Raw genomic sequence first — 22,829 nt, forward strand, 5'->3', positions numbered from 1 at the left:
ATGACCTCTGTTTCGCACTTCTTGTGAAAATAAACTCAATGGCTATTGCAGTGGATTCTGGATTATGATATGAGATTAAATTGCATCAGCAGATACAAAAAGCAGCTAAGAAATCAATCCATATATCTTCTATTTTGTTTTCAACATTTGGAGATTCTATATTATTTACTTGATGTTTCTCTTACTCAGGGCTTCCAATACTGGGAGAAATCTACTAATTCTTCCACATTCATTAATAATAAGAGTAATGAAAAGGTATCTTGCACCACCAAACAAATAATATCACCAAGATGACAATGCATGTTTATATTTCTGTCCTTTTCTTCATTCTAGGGGCTTCTTCTTGGACTGGGAGGGTGACAGAGGTGGTAATCAGCAGCTTCTTAGCAGTTCTGGAGAACTGGTAGCAGAAATTTTGAGTAGTTCGGAGAACTGGTAAATACCACCTCTGACTGGTCCTGACCCTATCTATTCTCTGCCTCCCAAGTCCCAGCTTCCCCACTCCAGGGGAAAGTTACTGCAAAATCCCCATTTCCTCCCTATCAGCTGGGCGTCGGGAGGCAGAAAATAGATGGGGGCAGGGCCAGTCAGAGATATTTACCAGTTCTCCAAAGAACTCAAAATTTCTGCTACTGGTTCTCCCGAACTGCTCAGAACCTGCTGAATAACAGCTCTGATTAAGGGCCACCTGGAGGTTTCTCTGTGTCATTAGGGACACCTGAGTGGTACAAATGGATGTGGAGCCTTATTGGAACTGTTGAAAGGACTGTGTTATAGATTGGAGATAGATGATGTCATATCCCTCCCCCCTGTTGAGAGTGGGATGTTCAATTTTGACATATATGACCTCTTTGACACCCTCTTTCAAACCAGTGGTCATCTCTGTTCAAAATGTGGACTTTGCTGTCTTCAAAAGAGTTCCTTTGTCTTTCAAATGCATATGGACTGCTGAATCTAGTTATGATGGGGTTTTTTTTCTCCACATTGTGCCCTAACTACTGTTTCACTCAATGATCAAGATTCAGTCCCAATTTTGTTTGTAAGGTGAGGACTGCCTAAAATAAAATAAATTTTCAAGGAATATATCTTCAAGTGTGGAAATGACACACTTGCCACACTTGAGAGGTCAGAATTATATAGTCACTTGGAACTATTTCCAAATCCTTCAGTTTCAATTTCAGAATCTTTCAATTCATTGAAATCTCCCCACTTTGAAAGTATCCTTAAAAAAAAATCACCATTCTGGGAAAGCTTCATTCAAGGGAAAAGTAAAGTTGAGAATGAGACAGAAGTAGGAAACTTTGGTGGAATAACAACCTCAGTAGCTTACAAAAAAGAAAACAGTTGTACAAATGCAATTCACTTTTTCATAGGTATATTTGACAGTGATATAATTCAAAGTTACTATTTACTTCTCACTTCTCAAATTACTGCAGACTTTCATGAAAAAGCAAGATTTCTCAGATTTATAGCTGCTCAAAAGAAAAACTAAATGCTTCTATTTCTCCCTGAAATCAGTGGAAGTTTAAAACATTAATTTTGTTAATGTACATTCTCATTGTACATATTTTGCAGAGCAAGGGATAGATTATCATTTTTTTGTAAAAATCATCAAAATTAGCAAAAATTTAACAAATCAGTATATTGACTTTTTCCCCATTTTTAATAGGTCAAGCATGTATATTTCAGATAAACTCATGTGTCTACACATATAGTTCTTTCTCCAATAATTTGCAATAAATTGCATTCTATTGCTTTTTATTTTCTTTAAAAAGTTATACCAGTAAATAAACTTACATAAGTTATAAATCTGCATCTATTATTTGAACATAATTAAGTATATATGTGCCCCAAAATCAATAGATTTAATCTGGATTATTACTGTCACAATTGCTAATTGCCTCTTTCCATGGCTGTGCTAATTGCCTAGATTTGAATAGGTGGAAGACTATACTGGCATAAAATTTATTGCTCCCATAGGTGATCCTTATTTGACCCTATTGCCTCTTTTGCTTCATGTTCCAATCAGAACTAATGCTACAATAAACTATTTTTATTTGAACATACTAACAGACTCTAACAAGTTAGAATGTGCTTCTCCCTCTCTTTATTGTCATGTGAATCAGGGAGAGGCTTGTCCGAGAGAATTTTTTAAGTTTGCCGCCTGTTCAAGCCTCGCCTATGTGACCTTGGCATCAGCTCTTCCTCCTGCCCTTCAGGGCCATTTCCTGTCCCCTTTCCATCACAGCAGCCACAAAGCCTCCTCCTTGAAACAAAGTGGAAAACACTACTTGAACTCTGGTATGTGACTTGTAGCTGCTTCATTCTTGGGCTGCAGAACAAGCAGACGTAGCAGAACGAAGATGATGCCAAAGGAAGTTTGTGCTATAGCTAAGTGCAAATCTGGAAAAGTCCTGAGACAACACCAAATGGGACATCCTGTTATAGATTTCTATCTGCTTGCTGAGATGACCATGAAAAATATTTGGCCTACAGAAATTTATTAAGTGACAAATCTTCACTCATAGGGAACTTTAGTCACTCAGATGGGAAACAATGTGGGCATATTTTCTTGATTGGGTAGGGATTTTAAAGAAGATAACCAAACAGAAATTAAATCCTAACATAATTATCAAACAAAGAAGAGATAAGAAAACCCATGTGGAATTAATAGAAAGATGGTGTCTCTAAGCAGAAAAATGGAAATGTTTTCACTTCAGGAGGGATATGGCTCACAGGAGACATCCAGAGAAACCATACGACTTCCATGAGGAAATAAGTAATTATGAGAAATAAAATAATAATAATTAGAAAATACACTTTGAGAAAACTCATATTTTGATATTCTTTAAATAGGCTGTCTGGGACAAACTTGGTTATTTCATTAAGGGGTTTCTATAAGAGCTGATTTTTAACCTATTAGAAAACCTTTCCTGACAACCCTCACTTGTTTCCAGACTTCCCTCTTTTCTTCTCTCTTTTCCTTCATAAACATCCCATTTGTTACCTTCCAGTGAAAGACAGGTAGGAAAATGGGAGTAAGATACTCAGTAACCATTGCCTATAAATGTCTCTTATTCAGGGAGGCATTTATTTAATTATACTTCAAACGTTTAAGGTCTCCCAATGCAGAGAGAATGACTATTCCCAGGGATAGTGGCACTGTGGAAGTCCTGGTGTCAGATTTTCATTCTCATGCTAGAGCAGTGAATCCTCTCAATTCTTTACCAGTACCAACCTATTGTTGGCTTATTGCCTGATCTGAGTTTAGGTATTGAGCAATTGCAAGATAAGGATGTAGTGTATTAGTGATAAGCCTCTGCAGGAAAGATGTGTGTTTTGCCACTGTAATGTTTAAGGAAATGAAAGCTGTTTCAGATTATGCCAATCTCCTTTCTGTATAGCCAGTAGAAATCCTCAACCTGTGGTATTCCAGGGATGGAGAGAAGGCAGAGATCAATCAATAGTGACTTTTTGAAACCCAGCTCAGTTTCTTCTCCAAAATAAACAATTGCTGGCACAGCTGATCTCCGTCCTATCACTATCAGCTGGGGAGGGCAACTTTTCAAAATACAATGACTCACACCGATCCGCAGCCGGCTTCTCTTTCGTACTCGAAAAACCGAACATTTTAGGCTCGCCCGAGTTGCTTTTTCGCGAGTTTCTCAATCTGCGTTTTTGGGCCAATCGAAGGCGGAAAAGGGAGGAAACTCCCTTGTTCAGACTCGCCCAGTCCGCCCTCCCGATGGTGCTGAAAAACACAGTGCCAAGTTCCCCGAAGCCTCAGTGTCGGGGGGATGGCTTCCCAACAAGGAGAAATCGGGATCAGACGGAGGAGGGAGGCTGATCCTGCGGCCGATCAGTCCGGCCCTTCGCGGTGGTTTACCTGGGAAGAGATCGGGCTGCGCACTGGCCAGGAAGACTCGTCACGGGAGCGCTGGCTGGTGATGACAGGAAAGTCTATGACATCACCCGGTTCCACAGGAGGCACCCGGGGGGCTCTCGGACTATCAGCTCGTACGCAGGGCAGGATGCCACGGTAAGGCGCGGGGCAGCTGACCAGACGAGGACTCGGGTGGCCAGTTTCTTTCGCTCCCGTAAAGTGTCACAGGGAATACCACAGTTTACGCAATTCTAATATTTGTAGCTATGGGCACAGCATTTAAATATCTTTTCCAAGGCTTCTGTGGTAGCTCTACTGAGTGCTAGTCAGATTTATTGATTGCTTGTTCCTTTACCGTTCAGGGTTGATTCTATTTGTCATTTTCAGTCTCTTCACTGCCAATGTCCTTGTACGTGGTTATAATTAGTTTGGTCTTCTTCACATATTTAATTTTAATCCCATTTTCCACTCTGCCCCTTGACGTTTATCATGAAAACTTGCAGATTTTCTGTATATTCAGCTTCAGGGTAGGGCTATCAGAGTAATGCAGGCTGTTGATGTTTCTTCCTCCAATGTTAAAACCAGTTGCCCTTCATATATATTCAGCATATAAATTGAATATAAGGGTCAAGTACACAGCCTTTGCTAACCTGGAGTCAGTCTGTTTTGCCATGTTCTGCCTGTATTGTGGCTTCCTGACTTGTATGTAAGTTTCTCATGAAGACAACAAGATTCCCATTTTTCGGAACACTTTTCAAAAGTCTTTCTATACTATATGAAGCCGATATTGACTTTCTTTTTGCTAGTATTTGGCTTTCTCAGTTAATTACAAAGCAATCCATTTATTCTGCTCTTTGCTCAGTTTGTGGAGCTACACTTTAAGAAAGGTCCAAAACAGTTGGAACAGGAGCCACAAAGAGAGAGTGAGATGGTTGTTGAAGGAATTGTTAAACTGAACTATTGAGCCTAGAGAAGAAAAGTCTTAAGTGAGACTGAGTAAACAGGCTTAATGTGGAGGAAGCAAGTGTGTGAGAATGGAACCACAGATTGAGGGAAAGATGTGGGCTTCCTTTTTGGATGTCTTCAGGCAGAGACGAGGCAGCCTTCCATTAAGGAGGAATCACACATAAGAAGAGAGGTTTGAGAGGATGGCCAAATGGTCCCTTTTAAAATCCATTGTGTTATGAGTCTATGATTTTCCCAACTCTGAAGGACTGAACCAAACCTTGTAAATCCCATTGTTAATTCAAATAGAAGTGGGAGAAATAAAACAGGAATCCTACCCACAAAATGGTGCAGTGAAATCAGCACAGAGATTCTTTCTTTCTCTTTTACATTCACAAGGAGATATTATTCCTGATATACGCTATGCCAGTGATGCCCAACCTTTTTGTCCTCATGTGCCAAAAGTATTCAATGCATGCACAACCCACCTGCACGTGCCCCACTCCTGTGTATATGTGTGTGACCCCCCATGCTCCCATGCCCCCCGTGTATGTGCCCCGCCCTTTCTGTGCCCTGTTTTGCCTCCCATTACATTTTGGGGCCTCACGCAGTGCCCTTATGCTCTGTTTTGGCTTCCAGATTGGTGCAGGAGGCATTCCAGGCCCGAAATGGGGTTGAGGGACCATGCGCATCCCCCCTGTGCCTTGTTTTGGCCTCGGAAGGCCTCCTGTGCCAATCTGGAGGCCAAAAGAGGGCATGAGGGCATCATGTGAGACCCCAAATGAAATGCGAGCACCCCTGCATGCATATACCCCAACCCTTGCGCACGCACACATGTGTCCCCAGCATGCACGGCAGAGACTAGAAGACCAGCTGGCCAAATAATCTATTTGTAATTTTTAAATTAATCATACACAATTTTAACAAGGAGCCAGTAGTTCAGTAATGCAATACTATTCTATCTGTCTTCCCTTTTGCAAAGAGAGAAACTGGATCTATATCACATGATTATTTGAAGATACACATACTTATACACCTTTTGGTCAATTGGGAAAACCAGTATTTGGCTTCTGTTAATATGGACTGCAAGTAGGAGCTCAGAAAACAAAACACCCCCCCCTTTCTCACACACACAACAACAACAACAACAACAACCTGGATGTAGAAAATAAAAAGATAAGACATAAGTTATGTGTCCATGGGGTCGCAATGGGTTGGACATGACTTCATGACTAATCACAAAAATTGTCATGGAGCCAGTTTGGTGTAGTGATTAAGGCATCAGGCTAGATATTGGGAAATTGTGAATTCAAGTGCTGCCTTGTGCATGAAGCTGACTGGATGATCTTAGGCTAATCACTTTATCTCAGCCCTAGGAAGGAAGCAGTGGCATGTCACTTCTGAAAAACCTTGCCAACAAAAAATGTCCAACAGTCCGTGAGAATTGGACATGACTGAACAGAAGAAAAAATAATAATTTTATCGTCATTTAAAAAATAAGACTGCACTCAGCGGTTCCGGTTCCGGCGGCAGCGGCGACGGGCAGCTCTCTGCCCGCTCCGGCTCTCCGGTGGGCTTCCCCACTCCTTGGGGGGCACAGGACACCCCTCAGAGGGGTCCTGCCGGAGGGGCGGCATCGCGGGGAGCTCCTGCAGCGGCGGCGGCCGGCGGGAGGTCTCTCGCGCGCCCAAGGCACCGGGGAGCTAGATCGGAGGGCGCCTCGCGTTTCTGCGCCTCGCGCCTCGCTAAAGCCGACCGGAGAATGCAACAATGGAAGGAAGCAGCTGCGGTGCGGTGAGGTTGCTTCTCTCTTCATTCCCTATTCTGTAGGAAGAATTATTCAGCTTTTTTTAAAAAAACAACTTTCGGAGTATTCTGGAGGCGCGGCTGGAGGGAGGGGGGTTTCTCCCCCCCCCCTTGGACAAGCGGCGAGGAATAATTTTGCTCTCAGCCCCCGGGGAAGGAGGAGGGGGGAGAGCCAACGAATGAAGCCTCACCCAGGTTGAGATGATTTTCTTTTCAACTTAATTTCACTTTCTACTGTGATTTGAGGACTTTTGGAACTTTTTAAAACTTTGTTATGCCTCTGTGCCCAAAACTGGCAGGGCAAGATGGCACACTTCCGTTGTCTTTATGAATTGTGAAACCTGACTCCACCTTTAAAATTCAGGCTTCCGGTCTTTGTCTCCGTGTCTCCCAGAGGAATCTCTTGTGGATTGGTACTTTTTGAACTTTCTAGGGGAAACCTTTCATCTATTGCCAGACTTATTAGAGAGATTCTCTTCTGCCTGGTTCTTCTGCTCCCGGACCTCACCTGCCTACCCTTCTTTTCTAACTGTTTATCTTATATATGGACTGAATTTCTAATGTTATAAAGGATGGCATCCAAAAGACCACCTCCTGGGAAACCTGGCTTTGCCACGTCTGCTCCAACATCTGTAACATCCAGTCCAGCCACACAGTCAAAGATAACAGAACTGATGCAACCTAAGACTATAGAGATGGACTTTCAACAAATGCTTCAACAAATTTTACAGGGCCAGGAGGAAATCAAGAAACAGCTAAGGGAAATGAAAGATGAAATTAAAGAAAATCAAGCCCAAATTTATAAGAACTCACAGAGACTGGATCTTGTGGAAGGGGGGGTGGAGGAGGTGAGGGGTGGTGGTGGAAGCTGTGCAGAAAGGGAATAAAGATCTTGACATCCAACAGATGAAATTAGAATTTGAGAGAATGTCCTATTATCTTAGATTTCAAAATGTTATAGAAGAAGATGGGGAAAATATAAGGGACATCATGACAAACATTCTGGCTGACTACACACATAAAGAAAAACAACTGATGGGGTGGGATATAGACCTGGTTTATAGAGTGAACTCAGTTTACGCCAGAACACACAATGTACCCAGGGAGGTTCACATTAAATTTCTTAGAAAAAGCACAAGAGATGAAATTCTGGGTGTACAAAGGGGGCAAGCATTGACATATCATGATATGGAGATAACCATTCTGAAGCAGATCCCTAAGAAGATTAGAGAAAAAAGAAAAAATTATTCGCAATTAGCGAATAAATTATACCAGAAAGGGGTGTGGTTTAGATGGTTGATGCCTGAAGGTATGCTGATATTCTGGGAGGAGACAAGAATTAGAATTAATTCACCCATAGAGGCGCAGGCCTTTATGGAAAAAAATAAAACACTCCTAGAGAAACCACCAGATACTACAACAGACACGCAGGACACGGGAGGGGCCAGAGCTCTGCCAGTGGAGGGAGATGGGGCAATAGCAAGAAGACTCAGATCACAAAAATAAACAAGAAAATCATATTATTATAAACTGACCGAAAGTGAAAGTGGAATTATATTTGGATTTTATACTGTAATGTTTAATTTGATTGAATTTAATAATAGAACTAATATGCTGATTGTAATCAATTATATACTAATGCATTATATATAAATGTATACTATGGGTATGGAGGGAGGGGGGCCTCACACACTTTGCAACTGCCAAAATTTGTATACCTGTCCATTTACCCTTTTCCCTATAAATCTTGAAAAACCAATAAAATTTTATTATAAAAAAAAAAAAAAATAAGACTGCACTCAGTCACTATAACCCACTTTCAAAGCACATTACCCCATTTTTTCCTTTTCCTAACTTTTTAATTTTTAAAATATTTTTTGATAAATATTTTCAGCATACTAGTAAAATCAAATACAAATTAAACTCAGAAAAATAAAATAGAAAGAATTTTTTAAAAATGGAAGTGTCTAAATGTTGAATCATGGCAACTGGACCAAACTTTGTTAATATGAGATATTCAGTTGGTCATCCAAGTGACTTCATCAGTCAGAGTAAAAAATTACTAGTAGTTAGGCAAAGTCAGAGAGTCGTTGGAATGTATCAACTCTTGCCGCACCAATTTCAGGTGTTTCTCCCTGAAATGAGTTGCAATATATATGTCAATGAAGGTTTAATTATCCAGGCCAAAGGTGACGAAAGGTTGAATTATGGAACTGGAACAAAGTTTGTTAATCTGCCATGTTAATCTGAGATTTAGAGAGTCAGGATTCAAATGAAATGGGTATGGCAAGGGTTGGTACATTCCAATGATTTTCTGCCTAACTAATTTTTACTTTGACTGATGAAGATGTTTGGCTTAGCAATGAAACATCTCAGATTAACAAAGTTTGTTCCGTTCCATGTTCCAGTTCCACCTTTAGACACCTTTAGCCTGGATGATTGAGTCTTCATTGACATACATTAAAAAATGGAAAGAAAAAATAGAAAAACAAAAGGGAAAGAAGAAGAAGAAATAAAAAGAAAAGAAGTATATTTAAAGAAGTGACTTCCAATCTTCAGTATGCCAAGTAAAAAGAAATTTGATAACTTATTACCTGTTATAAAATTACAAAAAAAGTCTATCTTTTCCAAAACCATCCTTCTATATGTATAACAATAGATGATCAACCTTTCAGTCCTGGTGTCAGCAAAAGGCCCCTAAAGACTTGCAAGCGATTTATAAAAAGCATATTTTATTTTAATCTTGATCAAACAGAACAACTTTATATTCCTTTCTTTTACTTTGAACACTCTTTGTTTTTAATTCATTCAGATGTTATCTTTCTTGTTGTATCAAAGATACTTCAAGTCTTTAGCAGATCTCTTTTTTAGATCCAGTGGAAAGTTATTATCCAAATCATTATTTTGATTGGTTTTTTGTATTTCCCTTTTATTTTTCAAAGCCTTAAGCAGATTCTTCCATTTGTTTACCTGATCTACATATTGTATTTTTGAAAATTTTACATTCTTTATGTTTATACTTATGATTAATGTCTTTAAAAAGAAGTATATATTTTTCTCAACTTTAAAATTAAATAAAAGTTAAGGCAGTACTAAGCAAATTGTGCATGTTCCAGCTATAAATTAAAATGAGAACAGAAAAGCAGGAATTCTCTTTGCAGAGTAAAGCAGTAAAACTGGTTTATATTGCTGAGAAAAACTTATCTATCAATACTACTTTCTAGAAAGAAAGTATTAAACAATTAAATTATGTGATTTATACATTTTTCTGTCTTTGATATTTTCTGCAAAACACTGCAGTTTCTTTGTCATCTGTTGCTCCAGACTTTACTTGAATCCAAAATCATTTTCTAATAATTATAATCATGACACTTCAGAGCTAATTTCTTGCAAGTGTTTCAATATCTTTGGTCAAGCACCTCCTGGGAATTACGTCTGTCATGCTTTGAATTGGAGAGAATAAAGATAACCACTCAGCCCAACTCAGCTCAACTCGTGTTTCTTCCAGGTTGACTTTAAATTGGTTCTTTATTATAATATTTTTCCCCTTTTTTCTTTATGTTTTGGCTTTAGGATCCTTTTACAGCCTTTCACCTTGACAAGACCCTAGTAAGGAAGCACATGGCATCACTTTTGATTGGGGAATTGGCACCTGATCAGCCCAGCTTTGAACCCAGTAAAAATGTAAGTTGGGGGACAGAAAATTGAGGTAGTGGCTTATGGTGTTAAACTGCAAACCTTTAGTTATTATTGGGTTGACTCAAATATCACTTTTGTCATTAAAACTGATCTGCTACTAAGGGCAACAGAAGAGATTTTATAAGGTGCTCCTCAATCTTTCTGCATTGTCTCCTGGTATTTATAAAAACAGTAAAAGTCCATTTCCTTCAGCCGACTTTAAATTATGAAGTGATCTTAATATCTGCCATTTCATTCCCTTCCTCTTTCCACCTCATTGCCCTGAAGCCACACTTGATTCTTCCCAAATATATCTGGAGGATGTTTTCACTATAACTCACGCTTGGCCTCCTCTCATCTCCCTGTCTGCTTCCACTAAGTAAGCAAGACTCTAATCCACAGATGAGAATAACATGGAGATAGCCCTGTTTGCTTCTTTAGGCTCCACAGATTCAAATTGAGTCCAAACAACCCCTCCCCCCACGATGACGCTTCTGTCATCTCAACAAGACATATCCAGTTAGTGTCCAATGTAGAGTGAATGTACTCAGTTTTACCCTTTTCATCCTCCACATGTAGAGCAACCTAATTTTATGTCATATCAAATGATTTTTCATCTGATTCTGTCAAACAAGATCCAAGGTATTTTTAAAAGTGTAGTTGGCTATCAGATTGGGCAAGTAAACTCAGTTCTTTTGGGCTGCCTTCCTCAGCCTCTGCCTAATTAATCCCAGCCTGTTTTCTTAAGATTAACAAGCAGGTGATTGCAATGCAGCCTCAGGGAGTCCAGAGAAAATGGTTTATCTGGATCCTTTTAAGTCAGATTTCAGGCGTGGGCAGATTTTCGGGAACTGCTGTCCACTGTTAAAAAGATGGGACTCTTCAAGCCAAACCAATTGTTCTTTTTCCTGATGCTTCTGCATATTTTAGTACTGGATGCTGCTGGCTGGTTTGTTTTGTGGTATTTTGGACTATCTATGACATCTTTTCTTATTGCCACAGTGTTGATGACCTTTGCTCAGGTAATATTCTTGCCTTTATTTTTAGCTAAAATTGCATTTTCCGCTAGTTTGGCTTCCTACAGCAGACTGTCTTTCAACCAAGTTAAAATAGTTTCTTTATAAAGAAAATAACACATATTCAATTGTCATGCGCTTTGAGAAGCTTGCATTCAATTACATCTGTGGTTCTATTGTAGAATTGATTTCTTGTGCCTATCCTGTTTGGAATGCTTCTCTGGGTGGCTGCCCCTTTGATTGAATAAAAAAATCCTAGAATGAATGAATCTTTATTTTATCTATCCCAGGAGTTCTTGCATAGCTATTACCATTGGATATAAGTTGTAGGAGTGACACAAAAGGTAGTTCTTCTGTGGCGAATCACCCTTTTCTTTTAGTCTCAAGCAGGCTGGCTACAACATGATTTGGGACATCTTTCAGTCTTCAGTAATCCAAAATGGAACCACCATTTTCATGAATTTGTAATGTGCCATTTAAAGGTAAGTAAGGTATATTATTCTTAGAATGTTCCACGGAATTGAAGGGAAAGAATATGGAATATTACAAATATAAATGAAAAAGTTTCATGAGTATATATCAAATGTGTTGTGTTATTTATCTGTTTCTAATTTCTCTAAATTATGGAAAAGTGGGAGAAAATGTCATTAAATTTTACTTTAGTAGCAGATATAATATTCTTAATCCATTTTATGAATTCCAAGGGATTTTCAAATCTATTTAATACTAGCTGATAAACCGGTGTTCCCTGGGTATTTATTTACAACCAATACCCCTTACCAAAAGAAGCCCCCTTATGGAGTACTGTGAAGCTGTTACCATGGCAACTGCACTGTGCTGTACATTAGATGCCATTTTAAGGCACAATAGGCTGTATCTTAAAGAGAACTTGAATCCAAAATGCAAACTACCACTTTCAAAAGTACTGTGATTTGACACTATAGATGTAATTCTTTTTTTTTTCATTTTAGCAGCCCAGGCATTCCAGAGTGATGCTAGAATACACACACACACACACACACTCACACACTGAGGGGATGTTGGGGTGTCTTACCCCAACAGAGTTTCCAGACATAAAGTCATCTGTGTATTAGGTTTGGTTGAAATTGCTAAAGGCATTCCTGAGTTATGCTGGAACATACACACACAGCCATAAAGGTAGAAAGAAAGAAAGAAAGAAAGAAAGAAAGAAAGAAAGAAAGATAGATAGATAGATAGATAGATAGATAGATAGATAGATAGACAGACAGACAGACAGATAATAAACATGAATTCTTTGTGTATTTTATCAAAAGTTTTTCAGCATCTAATAATGAGATTACAAGTTGTCCTTTATTTTAAGTCTATTATATCTACAGTAAATCCTATATCATCTGTTGCATGCCTAGTTTTTTTTATACTGCTTGAACATTCTTAGTAACAAATGTTATCATTTTGCTATAATCTATTTCCTAACACTGCTATTAAAATCTTTGTATCAAAATTATCAGTGAAATTAGATGAGCATATCAGGTGTTATTTTCACCTGCTTTTGTCTGATTAAATGCCAGTGATAAAATTCCCTGATCAATAAGCCTGATTAAATGCCAGTGACAAAGGATGGAAAATACTGGACCCAAAGCTAATAGGGACTATACTACAGGTGAGTTGAAGAAAAATTAAGAATAAAATGGTATGGAAGCAAGAAAAAGTAAGACTCATTAAAAGAGAGATAGAGCAGAATAGGTGTAGGTCTCTATTTTGTTTTCTGTTTCTCCCCATACGTGAATCTCTCTAAATACCTAAATAGCAGAGCAGCACCTCTTCCAGTGCTTTGACAGGCAGGGTTTTGAAAGGTGATAAAACGCATTTGCCACCTAGTCATGTTAATATCAGGGAATTTATTACAGTACTCAAAATTAACCCCCAGTTTTGTCCACATATGCAATGAATGCTTGAGATTCTTCAAAGCTAAAAAGTGCATTTAATCTTCAAACTGTTTTGAACCTCTCCAAGATAATTCAGAGTCAGCTGATTCAACATCTCAAAGTTATTTGAAAATCTGATTCAAAGGTTCAGTGGAATCTCCCCTGTATTACCTCTTCAAAGCAGAGCACTAAATAGTCAAGCAATCTTTTACAAGAGCCTGAATGCTTTCTTTCACTCTTCCTCTACAGGGGCTTTCAGCTAATTGGTGGTCTTTGCACCATTCCCAGCATCATGCTAAACCCAACTGTTTCGAGAAGGACCCAGATGTTTCATTTCATCCCTTTATTTTGTCATTAGGGGAAACACTTTCTTTGGAGGTAAGAAGCAACTGCTTAGATGAGAACAGATTTTACTGAACCCTGGCCATTCTCCTTTCAGATCAGCATTCAGAACAGCAACTGTTAAGCCATTTCATTGTCAATTTGTTAGAGTTGAACACAGTCTACTGGGTTTATTATTTATATTTATTAGCAGCGTTTGATAAGACAGATTTCATTGAGATAGTAGATTAGTAGGGTTGGACAAAATGTTCACCCAAGGTGGCCATAACAAAAGTGTATTTCTCTATATGGACCAAAGGTGGTATCCAGGAAGTTCTGACAGGTTCTGGAGAACCGGAAGTGGAAATTTTGAGAGTGGGGAGGGAATGGGGATTTTGCAATATCCTTTCCCCTGCCATGCCCACAAAGCCATGTCCACAGAACCGGTAGTAAAAAAAGTTTGAATCCCACCACTCATATGGACCTCTGCTTTCTAAGGCTGGGTGGCATTGTCCAAGGAGAGACTAGAACTCACAATCTTGCAGTTTCTAGCCTGATGCCTTAAAACTGGTTCTCTTATGGTAGTTTATAGCTATAGATGAATATTATGAACTGGATTATTGAAGGAATTAGCTCACGGGATTGACTGAACAATCATGTACAAAAGGATTCTGAGGAAAGCAGCAAGTTTTTATGGCCATGTGAGCGCAATCCTGAGAAGTTGTGTTAGGGAAGCAAAGTAACAGATTGTCTTCCTGTCCTAAAATCCTGGCAGTTTGTATAGGAATAGGATAGATTAAAAGATGGAGGGTGGTATGGAGCTTAAGCATCTCTTTGTTTGTTCCCTTTTGCTCTTTCTCTGGTTAATGTTATGGATTGGATTGACTATTGTGTGAATTATCTCAGTGGATTGTTTCAGATTTGATAAGCATATTCTGCCTTGGCTGTTTCTTCAAACAAAGAAAATATAGAATTACTTATGCCTCACAAGCAGAAATACTGGTAGAAAATATTCTATCTCTGATGGTTGTGAGGTTCTGAGGATGTGGCAGTCAGTAAAAATACCAAAACGAAGAAGCTGCCTATTTAGCTGAAATTCTGGATTCCCTTTTTAATTCACCTCTTCTGAAACCAGACAAGACATTTATTTTGGTGGCTATAGGATGGTGTGGCTGAAGAGCTGATATTGGGACAATGGAACACTTTGAACCCATCAGATCCAGGTCCATCAGTAATACTTTCCTTTGGGGCCTTCTACTAATGGGAAGATTAGTAAAAGTTTATCTAGTGTTTCTGCTACCTAAGGGGACAGCTTCCTTTCCTGACTAAGAAATCTAAGTTTAAGACTATTCTTTCTGTATTTCTATGCAGGGCTTAATTTTAAAAGCTATCTCGCTCTGCCATGTGTTTCTGCACCTGGAATATTTGAAAATAAAACTGCAATCTATTTTAACTACCACAATTACAATTTATTATTGTGACAGCTATGTACATCTCACTTTATTTTTTTGCTTTTTTCCTGCCTGAGAATTTATTTCACAGAACAGATGAAAAGGATGTTATAGAAATGGAGCCTTAAGTTATAATTACCTATTGAAAGTTATTTACTTTTTTCATGTCTTTCTTTTACAGTTGGGTTTGCAGAAAAAGAAATACATGCCTTATAACTATCAGCATCAATATTTTTTCTTCAGTGAGTACCGTATCTTTTCTCCCCCTACCTCCTGTTAAACTCCAAATGAACTTTTTCTTCTGTCAAAAAAACAACTTTCACATCATCTTTGGACTCTTATCTTTTCAACCATGAGCTCATGGGCAGATTATATATATGCATTCTACATAATCCCCCCCACAGTTTAGATTAATATCAACTCTTAATAAGATAAATGATAATGATAAGATAAAGAGGAGGAGGGAAGAAGAAGAGCAGTAGTAGCAACTATAGAACATTGCAGAGAATGAGGAGGAAATCTTTCCTTTCTGAGAAAACACAGATTCCCATGAGTTTAATATACATATTTAAGGTGGAGGGAGGCATCCTGATTCTCAGTCCATACCTTCAGAAACAGACTATGCCTAAACAGTGCAAACAGAGACACGACAAGCTGGAGAGGGTATTGCACTTTCTCATGCAACTGCTCAATTATTTGATGCTCTATAGACACAACTGAGGAGCATCCATAAATCAAATTACAGTGGAAGAAAATTGCCATGGAAGAGAGACAGGAACATAATGGAGAATATAGTCCAACCTCTTCACCAGCAGTTGTTTTTCTTTTTGAAACTGCTTTATTCATAAGATCATAAATGGTGCCTGCTGGATCTAACCCTTGGCCCATCAAGTTCAGCAGTCCATTCTCACAATAACCAACCAAGGATATCCACTGGTCTTCCTTCAGATGGCCTTCAGAGGCTACCACACTGCCATCCAAGCTAATAAAGATTGAATCTCATGAACTCCATGACTTGGTCCATCCTTTATTGAAGCCAGTCAAGCTAGTGGCAGCACAACTAACTGCTTACAGCAGTTCAGAGGGAATCTCTATCATAAGTATTTTTTTAAAAAAAAACTCTCTTCAATTAGATTAAGTGTTGAGTCTGAGTTTCAAGAACCACTAACTTGTTGGACTGAACAAATTTAAAAAAAAACCTTCCTATAAAGGTTAGGGAGATATTTTATTAAGAAAAAAACCCAAGCTATAAATTACATTTATTATAATTATTACAATTATTATATTCTATTACAATATTGTATTCTGTATTTTGCAACTTTCCTTGTTGTGCCCCTATGCTTCTTTTCCTCTGGACTATTAACCCCTCCCCTCTTTTGAAGGAAAAATGCCTTTTATTCAGGTGATTTCAATAGAAGAGAATATTTGTGTGCTGCTTGAGGCCAGTAATTTTCTTGCAGACATTTCATTACCCAATTTGGTAACATCATCGGTGCTAGAAGTAGTGGGGTTTGCTCTCTTTATATATACTAGTAGGTTGCCCTATCTCTAGTTTTAGGTTTTATATTGTTGTAAGTCACCCAGAGTTGTATTTTACAAGATGGGCAGTTTTACAAGATGTCTCTTATGAATGAATATATAAACACTTGAGAGCTGGTCTCACTGGATTTACCAGGGCTTTCCTCTAAATAAATCCGAATAGAGTAAGATAGTATTGTCCACTTATCACAAGGAATAACAGAGCTTCCTTTAGCTCATTCAAGTGTATTCTAGTCAATTGGTTCTAATGGAGCCAGCACAAATAGTTTGAGTGGCACAATTCAGGCAGTGTCTGCCACATACAAGTTTTGGAATTGATTTATTTTTGATGATGAGATTCTCAAGTACAATTATAATTGTTAAATGAAATGGTAGATACAAATTATTTCAGGGGTGTGGTTGATGCTTCTTTTATGTTTAGAAAGGACAGTTAATGGTTATATGCATCTTGTTTCCTTCTGCAGCATTGCCACTGATGATAGTGCCCACTTTTCAAGTTTACTCATTGTACTTCATATTCCAACGCAAGCTCTGGAGGGTGAGTACACAAATGATCCATACCAAATATTAAATAATGCAATACTGAGACACCCCTCCCCCCATGGTATGTCTTTAGGTTTAGAATTTATTTCCTTAAGAGGATTTGAAAAGACTAAACCATTTTTAGGTGTATATAAAAGTTTGCATGGGATATTGTTAATGGGAAAATCAATGTCACCCAATTCCAAAGTGCTTCCAGATGAACTATTGCTGGCTATCAAAAGGCCTTTTATGAAGAAGGCATTCAATTTTTGCCTGGGAAAACAAACATATAGAAGGCATGTTGGGGAAACATTAGAGGCAACTGGAAAATGATTGAACTAAGAATGTACAAGAATTACAATCTAGTTTTCTCAAATAGTGATTATGAGGGCTTTGATTAAAAATGATTTATGGTGGCTTGAATAAAACTATAAAGTTATGGTTCATCTTTTTTTAAAAAAATATCTAGAGGGATTGGAAATGGGGTTGGGCTTATTTTTTTCTAATATAGAAGATAGGAGACAAGACTTTTCCAGCCTTGTTTAAAGTGGGAATTTGCCATGCACTCTTGTCAAGTACACAAATTAAAAATGGCTGAAATTTTGTGCAATAATCAAAGCTAATAAAATCTCCACATTCTCACCTGATATCACATAAACATGTCAGTTATTGAAAATAATGTTTTTATGAGCTAAACAGGTCCATACGCAGAGCAATACTGGTGCTTAAAACACACCTGATCTGTTGTATTGATAATCACTATATAAAAATATTGTCTTCCCTGATTAACTAAAAAAACCCTTAATAACAACATGCAAAGAAACTTCTCTCCATCTCTATCACTTTCTGGAATGACATGAGCTCAAAATATTGTACTTTAAAAAAAACACAAGCATACTCAGTTTTGTCTAGTGAATTTTTTTTATGGCTCTTTTCAATCAGTTAAATCTGTCAATCCATTAAAAAAGAACCCAGGGTAGAACTGGGTATGTCAAAATGGGCAGTAAACAGAGCAGAGTTTCCAGAAGATATACATCTGGATCTCAGTAAGATGCCATGTAGGGTGTCTACTTGGGGCAAGGAAAGATGCTATTCTAATCTCCATTCCTTCTCTTCTCTTCTACAGGAAATGGCATGGACTCTGGCATATTTTATCCGATTCTTTCTTGCCTTCAACCCCATATTGGGATTCAAGGGTGTTTTGGGATACCTCTTTCTTTTGAAGTACTGTTCATCATATGTACTATTTTCTTTGTGTTTCACTATCCCTTCCCAGACCCTGACTATTCTCTAGATCAGTGGTAGTCAACCTTTTTCTACCTATCGCCCACTAATGGATCTTTCTTGATGGAAAAATTTCCTTACCGCCCACCAGTTTTGTCCTTCGACTTCTCCTCCTCCTTTCCCCACAACCCCACTCCCTTCTAGCAGTGATGATGTTACTTAGTTTGGTAATGAAATGTCTGTAAGAAAACCACCAAGCTCAGAAAGCAGCAAGGATCCCACTATCCCCCACCTCCTCTTTCTCCCTTTCTTTCTCCTTTTTGTCTTTTCTGCTCCTCCCCCCCCTTCTAGCACTTCACCAGCTCAGGCGCGACCGGAGAAGTTTCTCTTCTAAGAAACGTCTTCAGTGGAGCGGTGGCAGCCTGGCAGGCTGAGCCCGCGTCCCTTTTAGGAGCTTCACTGAGGAAACTTCTCCGGTTGCGCCTGAGCTGGTGAAGCGCAGGCAAGCACCGTCCCATCACCAGGGAAACAGTGAGTGAGGTGAATTGCATGGTTGCTCAGATCACACGGGCGCAGCCCAACGGGAGAAGTTTCTCTTCTCAGAAATGTCTTCTCAGGCTGCGCCCGTGTGATCTGAGCAACCACGTGATTCACCTCACTCACTGTATCCCTGGCGATGGGACGGCGCTTGCCTGTGCTCCACCAGCTCAGGCGCGACCGGAGAAGTTTCCTCCCCTTCCTCTTCCCATGTGTTTGCTTGTGCACGCGCTTGCGCTCGCCTGCCCACTCACACAAAAGGAGGTTTTAACCTTTGAAATCCCCACCGCCCACTTGGAATCCCCAGATGCCCACTAGTGGGCGGTAGGGACCAGGTTGATGACCCATGCTCTATATTATCCTTTTCCTACCTTCCATATGTGTGGGCTTCAACTCTATCATTGCCATTATAATAGCTATCTGGGATACAGCCAAGCCACTCTGTAGTCTCCATTTGGGATCAGTTTCCATGGCATCTGGTCAAATTTCCAAATTTGTCCACCAACTCAGAATGATTGGGGGTCCTGATCTTTGGTTTGAATCTCATTGTCACTGGAGGAGTGTTAGAAATGTATTGATTTCCATAGAAAGTCATCATTTGGTCTAGTAAATGACTTGCATTCTAAGCCTAACAAACAAACGAATAAATTTGTCCCACTATTCTACTTAAAAGGCTTGTTTGTGTAGATATAGTTTCACTTTGCCTAATTTGCCTGACTTTGCCTCATTTCTGTCTCTCAGTATTCTTGAGAGTATTATATTTACATGGATATCACAGACGAGTCATCTTCCTATGCCCATCGATCATGATAAAAACATGGATTGGTTCTCTACACAGGTAAGAGAGATCTGGGAGATAAAATTGATGGCTGTATATGATTAAACTTTAGCTTGTCTGCATAATTTTATTATATGACAATAATTCACAGATCCATAATAATCAATTAAAGTTTGCACATGTGAAAACTGAATTCCTTTTTTGATGTTATTTTTACCTATTATTATTTCTTTTACAGTGCTTTTCTTATGATAGAAAAGTTTGAAGTGTGTTTAGAAATGCTATGCCTTTTCTTATAGATTATGATTGCCCTTGCTTTTGTTTGGACTTCATAAAAATGGAAATGAGATTCCATTTTAAGATAATAGCACTAACTGAAAGAGAAACTTGCCAGGGCAGGAATCATTTCTCTCTTGTCCATTTCCAGCATCTGGTTTTCATCCAGATCAGGATATTCTTTTTAGAAAAGGAGGCCTGTGAGTTCAAATCATATCAGACAACTTGGTTCAGTCTGGAATAAGTAAGGGGAAGATTTGAAAGTAACTGATGTTGCACTGTTTCTCTTCTACTTCTCTTCCTTAGTTTCCTTTGTTTACACCATATTCTTTTTAAGTTCTGGAACCAAATTTTAATCCAAATAAGAGTTTATTAAATCCTTAGATGGCTCCTCTGCTTTTCTTCTTTTAGCATTTAGAGTATCCAAATAACCAAATAGTTAATATATCTTATTTTGGATCTCTTTCAGCTCTGTGCTTATCCGCCACTGTTTCAGGGGGTGGAGGCTTGACAAAACTACCCCCTTCTTTTTCAGCCCCACTGTTGATCAATCTTTTCTGGAAAGGGGCATTTCTGAAAGAACTTTTGAAAAACCACAAATTTCCTCACACAGCCACAACACTGTTCTGCTTCAATATCACTCCTGCACACATTTTACTGTCCCAGTTGCCCCACCTTCGTGACTGCCCAAAAATGGCAGTTGTCCCTGCTGTCATTCGGGAGAACTTGCTTTGCACCTAACGAGTAAATTGTAAGTTTCTCATGGTCAGCAAAGAGCCTTTCCTTCCTTCACTGTCCCTCCAGGATAGCTATAAGGTCTCCCATCAGCATTTACTGGTTGGATTTCATGCGGCTCAGCAGAGCCTCGCTATTTTCCAGCCGTTCTCACCATGATGTCAACTGTCCCAGGACATTCTTTTTAGAAAAGGAGGCCTGTGAGTTCAAATCATACCAGACAACTTGTTTCAGTCTGGAATAAGTAAGGGGAAGATTTGAAAGTAACTATTAAAAAGAAATGTTTCACAAAATGAAAAATAAGTATATTACTAGAATTATATTTTAATTCTCCATATTTTCAAAACTGTACTCTGGTGACTATCAGATTTGATAACAAATGAGTATTTAAACTCTACTATTAGGGTAATATAATTTAAGATTTCCCAAATTCAATATGTTTGTCTAGAAATAGTAGTTATATACCACTACATACAAACCAACCAACATGAATATAAATATAAATCATGGACAAATATAAATATATATTGTGGACATTTGCTTGATCTTCCTTCATTCACAGTATGTCTGGACTAAAACCTGTCTTTCTCTCTTCTCCCAGGTTCAGTCAGCCTGCAATGTGAATCAATCTTTTTTCAATGACTGGGTAACTGGGCACCTGAATTTTCAAATTGAGCACCAGTGAGTACTGATTTAAGGCAATAAGATTTTAAGCTATCAGTGGGAAACTGCTTCATAGTTTGAATAAGGCAAAAAGATAGCAAAGTATCACAACTTCTTTGCCTTCCTTTCTGCCTATAGTCTCTTCCCTACGATGCCTCGGCACAACTTTTGGAAGGTGGCTCCTTTGGTGAAATCCATGTGTGCTAAACATGGTATTGAATATCAGTCAAAACCTCTCTTCACTGGCTTTGCTGACATTGTGTAGTAAGTATCAGACTATCAGGCCAGAAGAGGAGTTGGGGATCTAGGAAACATTCAACATTTAAAGATTAGCCCAACAGATCAAATGAATCAAATCAAATGAAGGATCTGCATGGCTTTGCTCTCAAGAGTCGGGGAAAGGAGAACATGCAATTATATAGCCATACTTATAGATATGTGAATATGTCAACTGAGCAAAAGCGATCTGGTGTGCAAAGTATTAAACTGCTAATAAGAAGAACAATTTTGGATGTAGATCCTTTAAGAATAAAAATCAGCCTAATAGTAGAGAGAGATGTTAGTCCTTAAGCATGTGTTGTATCACATGCATCTTTTATAAAATTATTTAGTATTAAATAATTAGTTATCAGTTAACATCAAAGAGCCTTGCACAGACGGCAGCACCCAGCTGTTCCTGGGTGATCTTGAAAAAAGATAAAGCAGAATCTAAGTTGGTAATATTTGATAGAAGCCATCAAGAAAAGGATGTAAGCTGGACTGTTAAGCTGCAAAAAGAACCTAGAAACAGTCAATGGCAAACTATTTCCATATTGCTTGCATGAAAATTACACACCCAGGTGGCCTCCTAAAGATAGGCAGACTATGCAAGCTAGAGATACTGTCAAGACATGTCAAATACCTAAAAGGATAAGTATCACTCACTGAGAGATTTTTGTGCTACTCTTTCTGTCGTCAATTTACTGCACTTGAATTCACTTTTCTGCTTGAATCAGAGGCAGCCTTTTTCTAAGTACGACTTAACTCTCATGGCAATGAAGAGAAACTTACTTTCTGTTATTTTCAGTTCCTTGAAGGTTGCGGGTGAAATCTGGTTCAAAGCATATCATCTTGAACAGAAAACACAAAATTCTAAAATCTACATTCAACAAGGGTGAAGAGACAAGATAGATCTGAGATGGACATAGAAAACCTAGAGTAATTTGTGAATGAAACAGAATGCTGGAGAGCCTTTTGGCTTTGACTCAACTTTTGGTATGTTTCCTAATGAGTATTAGCATTGCAAGCAACACCCACCCCCTTTCCTGCTTCTGGGTCTTGGATGTATCATAAATAAATAAAGTTTCTTAATACTTTTCATTGAATTGCCTTGTTTCTTATTTTTACATTTGATCTCTGTTTTGCAATGGTTGTGAAAATAAACTTAATGCCTGTTGCAGTGGATTCTGGATTATGATATGAGATTAAATTGCATCAGCAGATACAAAAAGCAGCTAGGAAATCAATCCATATTTCTTCTATTTTGTTTTCAACATTTGGAAATTCCAT

The 22,829-nt window shown here is 38.6% G+C and overlaps 1 protein-coding gene across 1 annotated transcript; it reads left to right on the forward strand.

Annotated features, from left to right (window-relative positions):
• Nucleotides 1–3,797: 3,797 nt before the first annotated feature.
• LOC309382955 (acyl-CoA (8-3)-desaturase-like) lies at nucleotides 3,798–22,574 on the forward strand (the record flags this gene model as incomplete). The annotated part of the gene is given in 13 exon segments (XM_081934944.1): nucleotides 3,798–3,945; nucleotides 3,948–4,039; nucleotides 10,208–10,318; nucleotides 11,143–11,334; nucleotides 11,709–11,810; nucleotides 13,485–13,613; nucleotides 15,189–15,249; nucleotides 17,011–17,084; nucleotides 18,195–18,292; nucleotides 19,571–19,667; nucleotides 21,220–21,299; nucleotides 21,420–21,545; nucleotides 22,348–22,574. Coding segments are annotated over 13 exon segments (1,401 nt in total). The 3' UTR covers nucleotides 22,439–22,574.
• Between the last annotated feature and the right edge of the window lie 255 nt (nucleotides 22,575–22,829).

Source organism: Natrix helvetica, assembly GCF_964273705.1.
Source record: "Natrix helvetica genome assembly, chromosome: 1".
Classification (NCBI taxonomy): Eukaryota; Metazoa; Chordata; class Lepidosauria; order Squamata; family Natricidae; genus Natrix; species Natrix helvetica.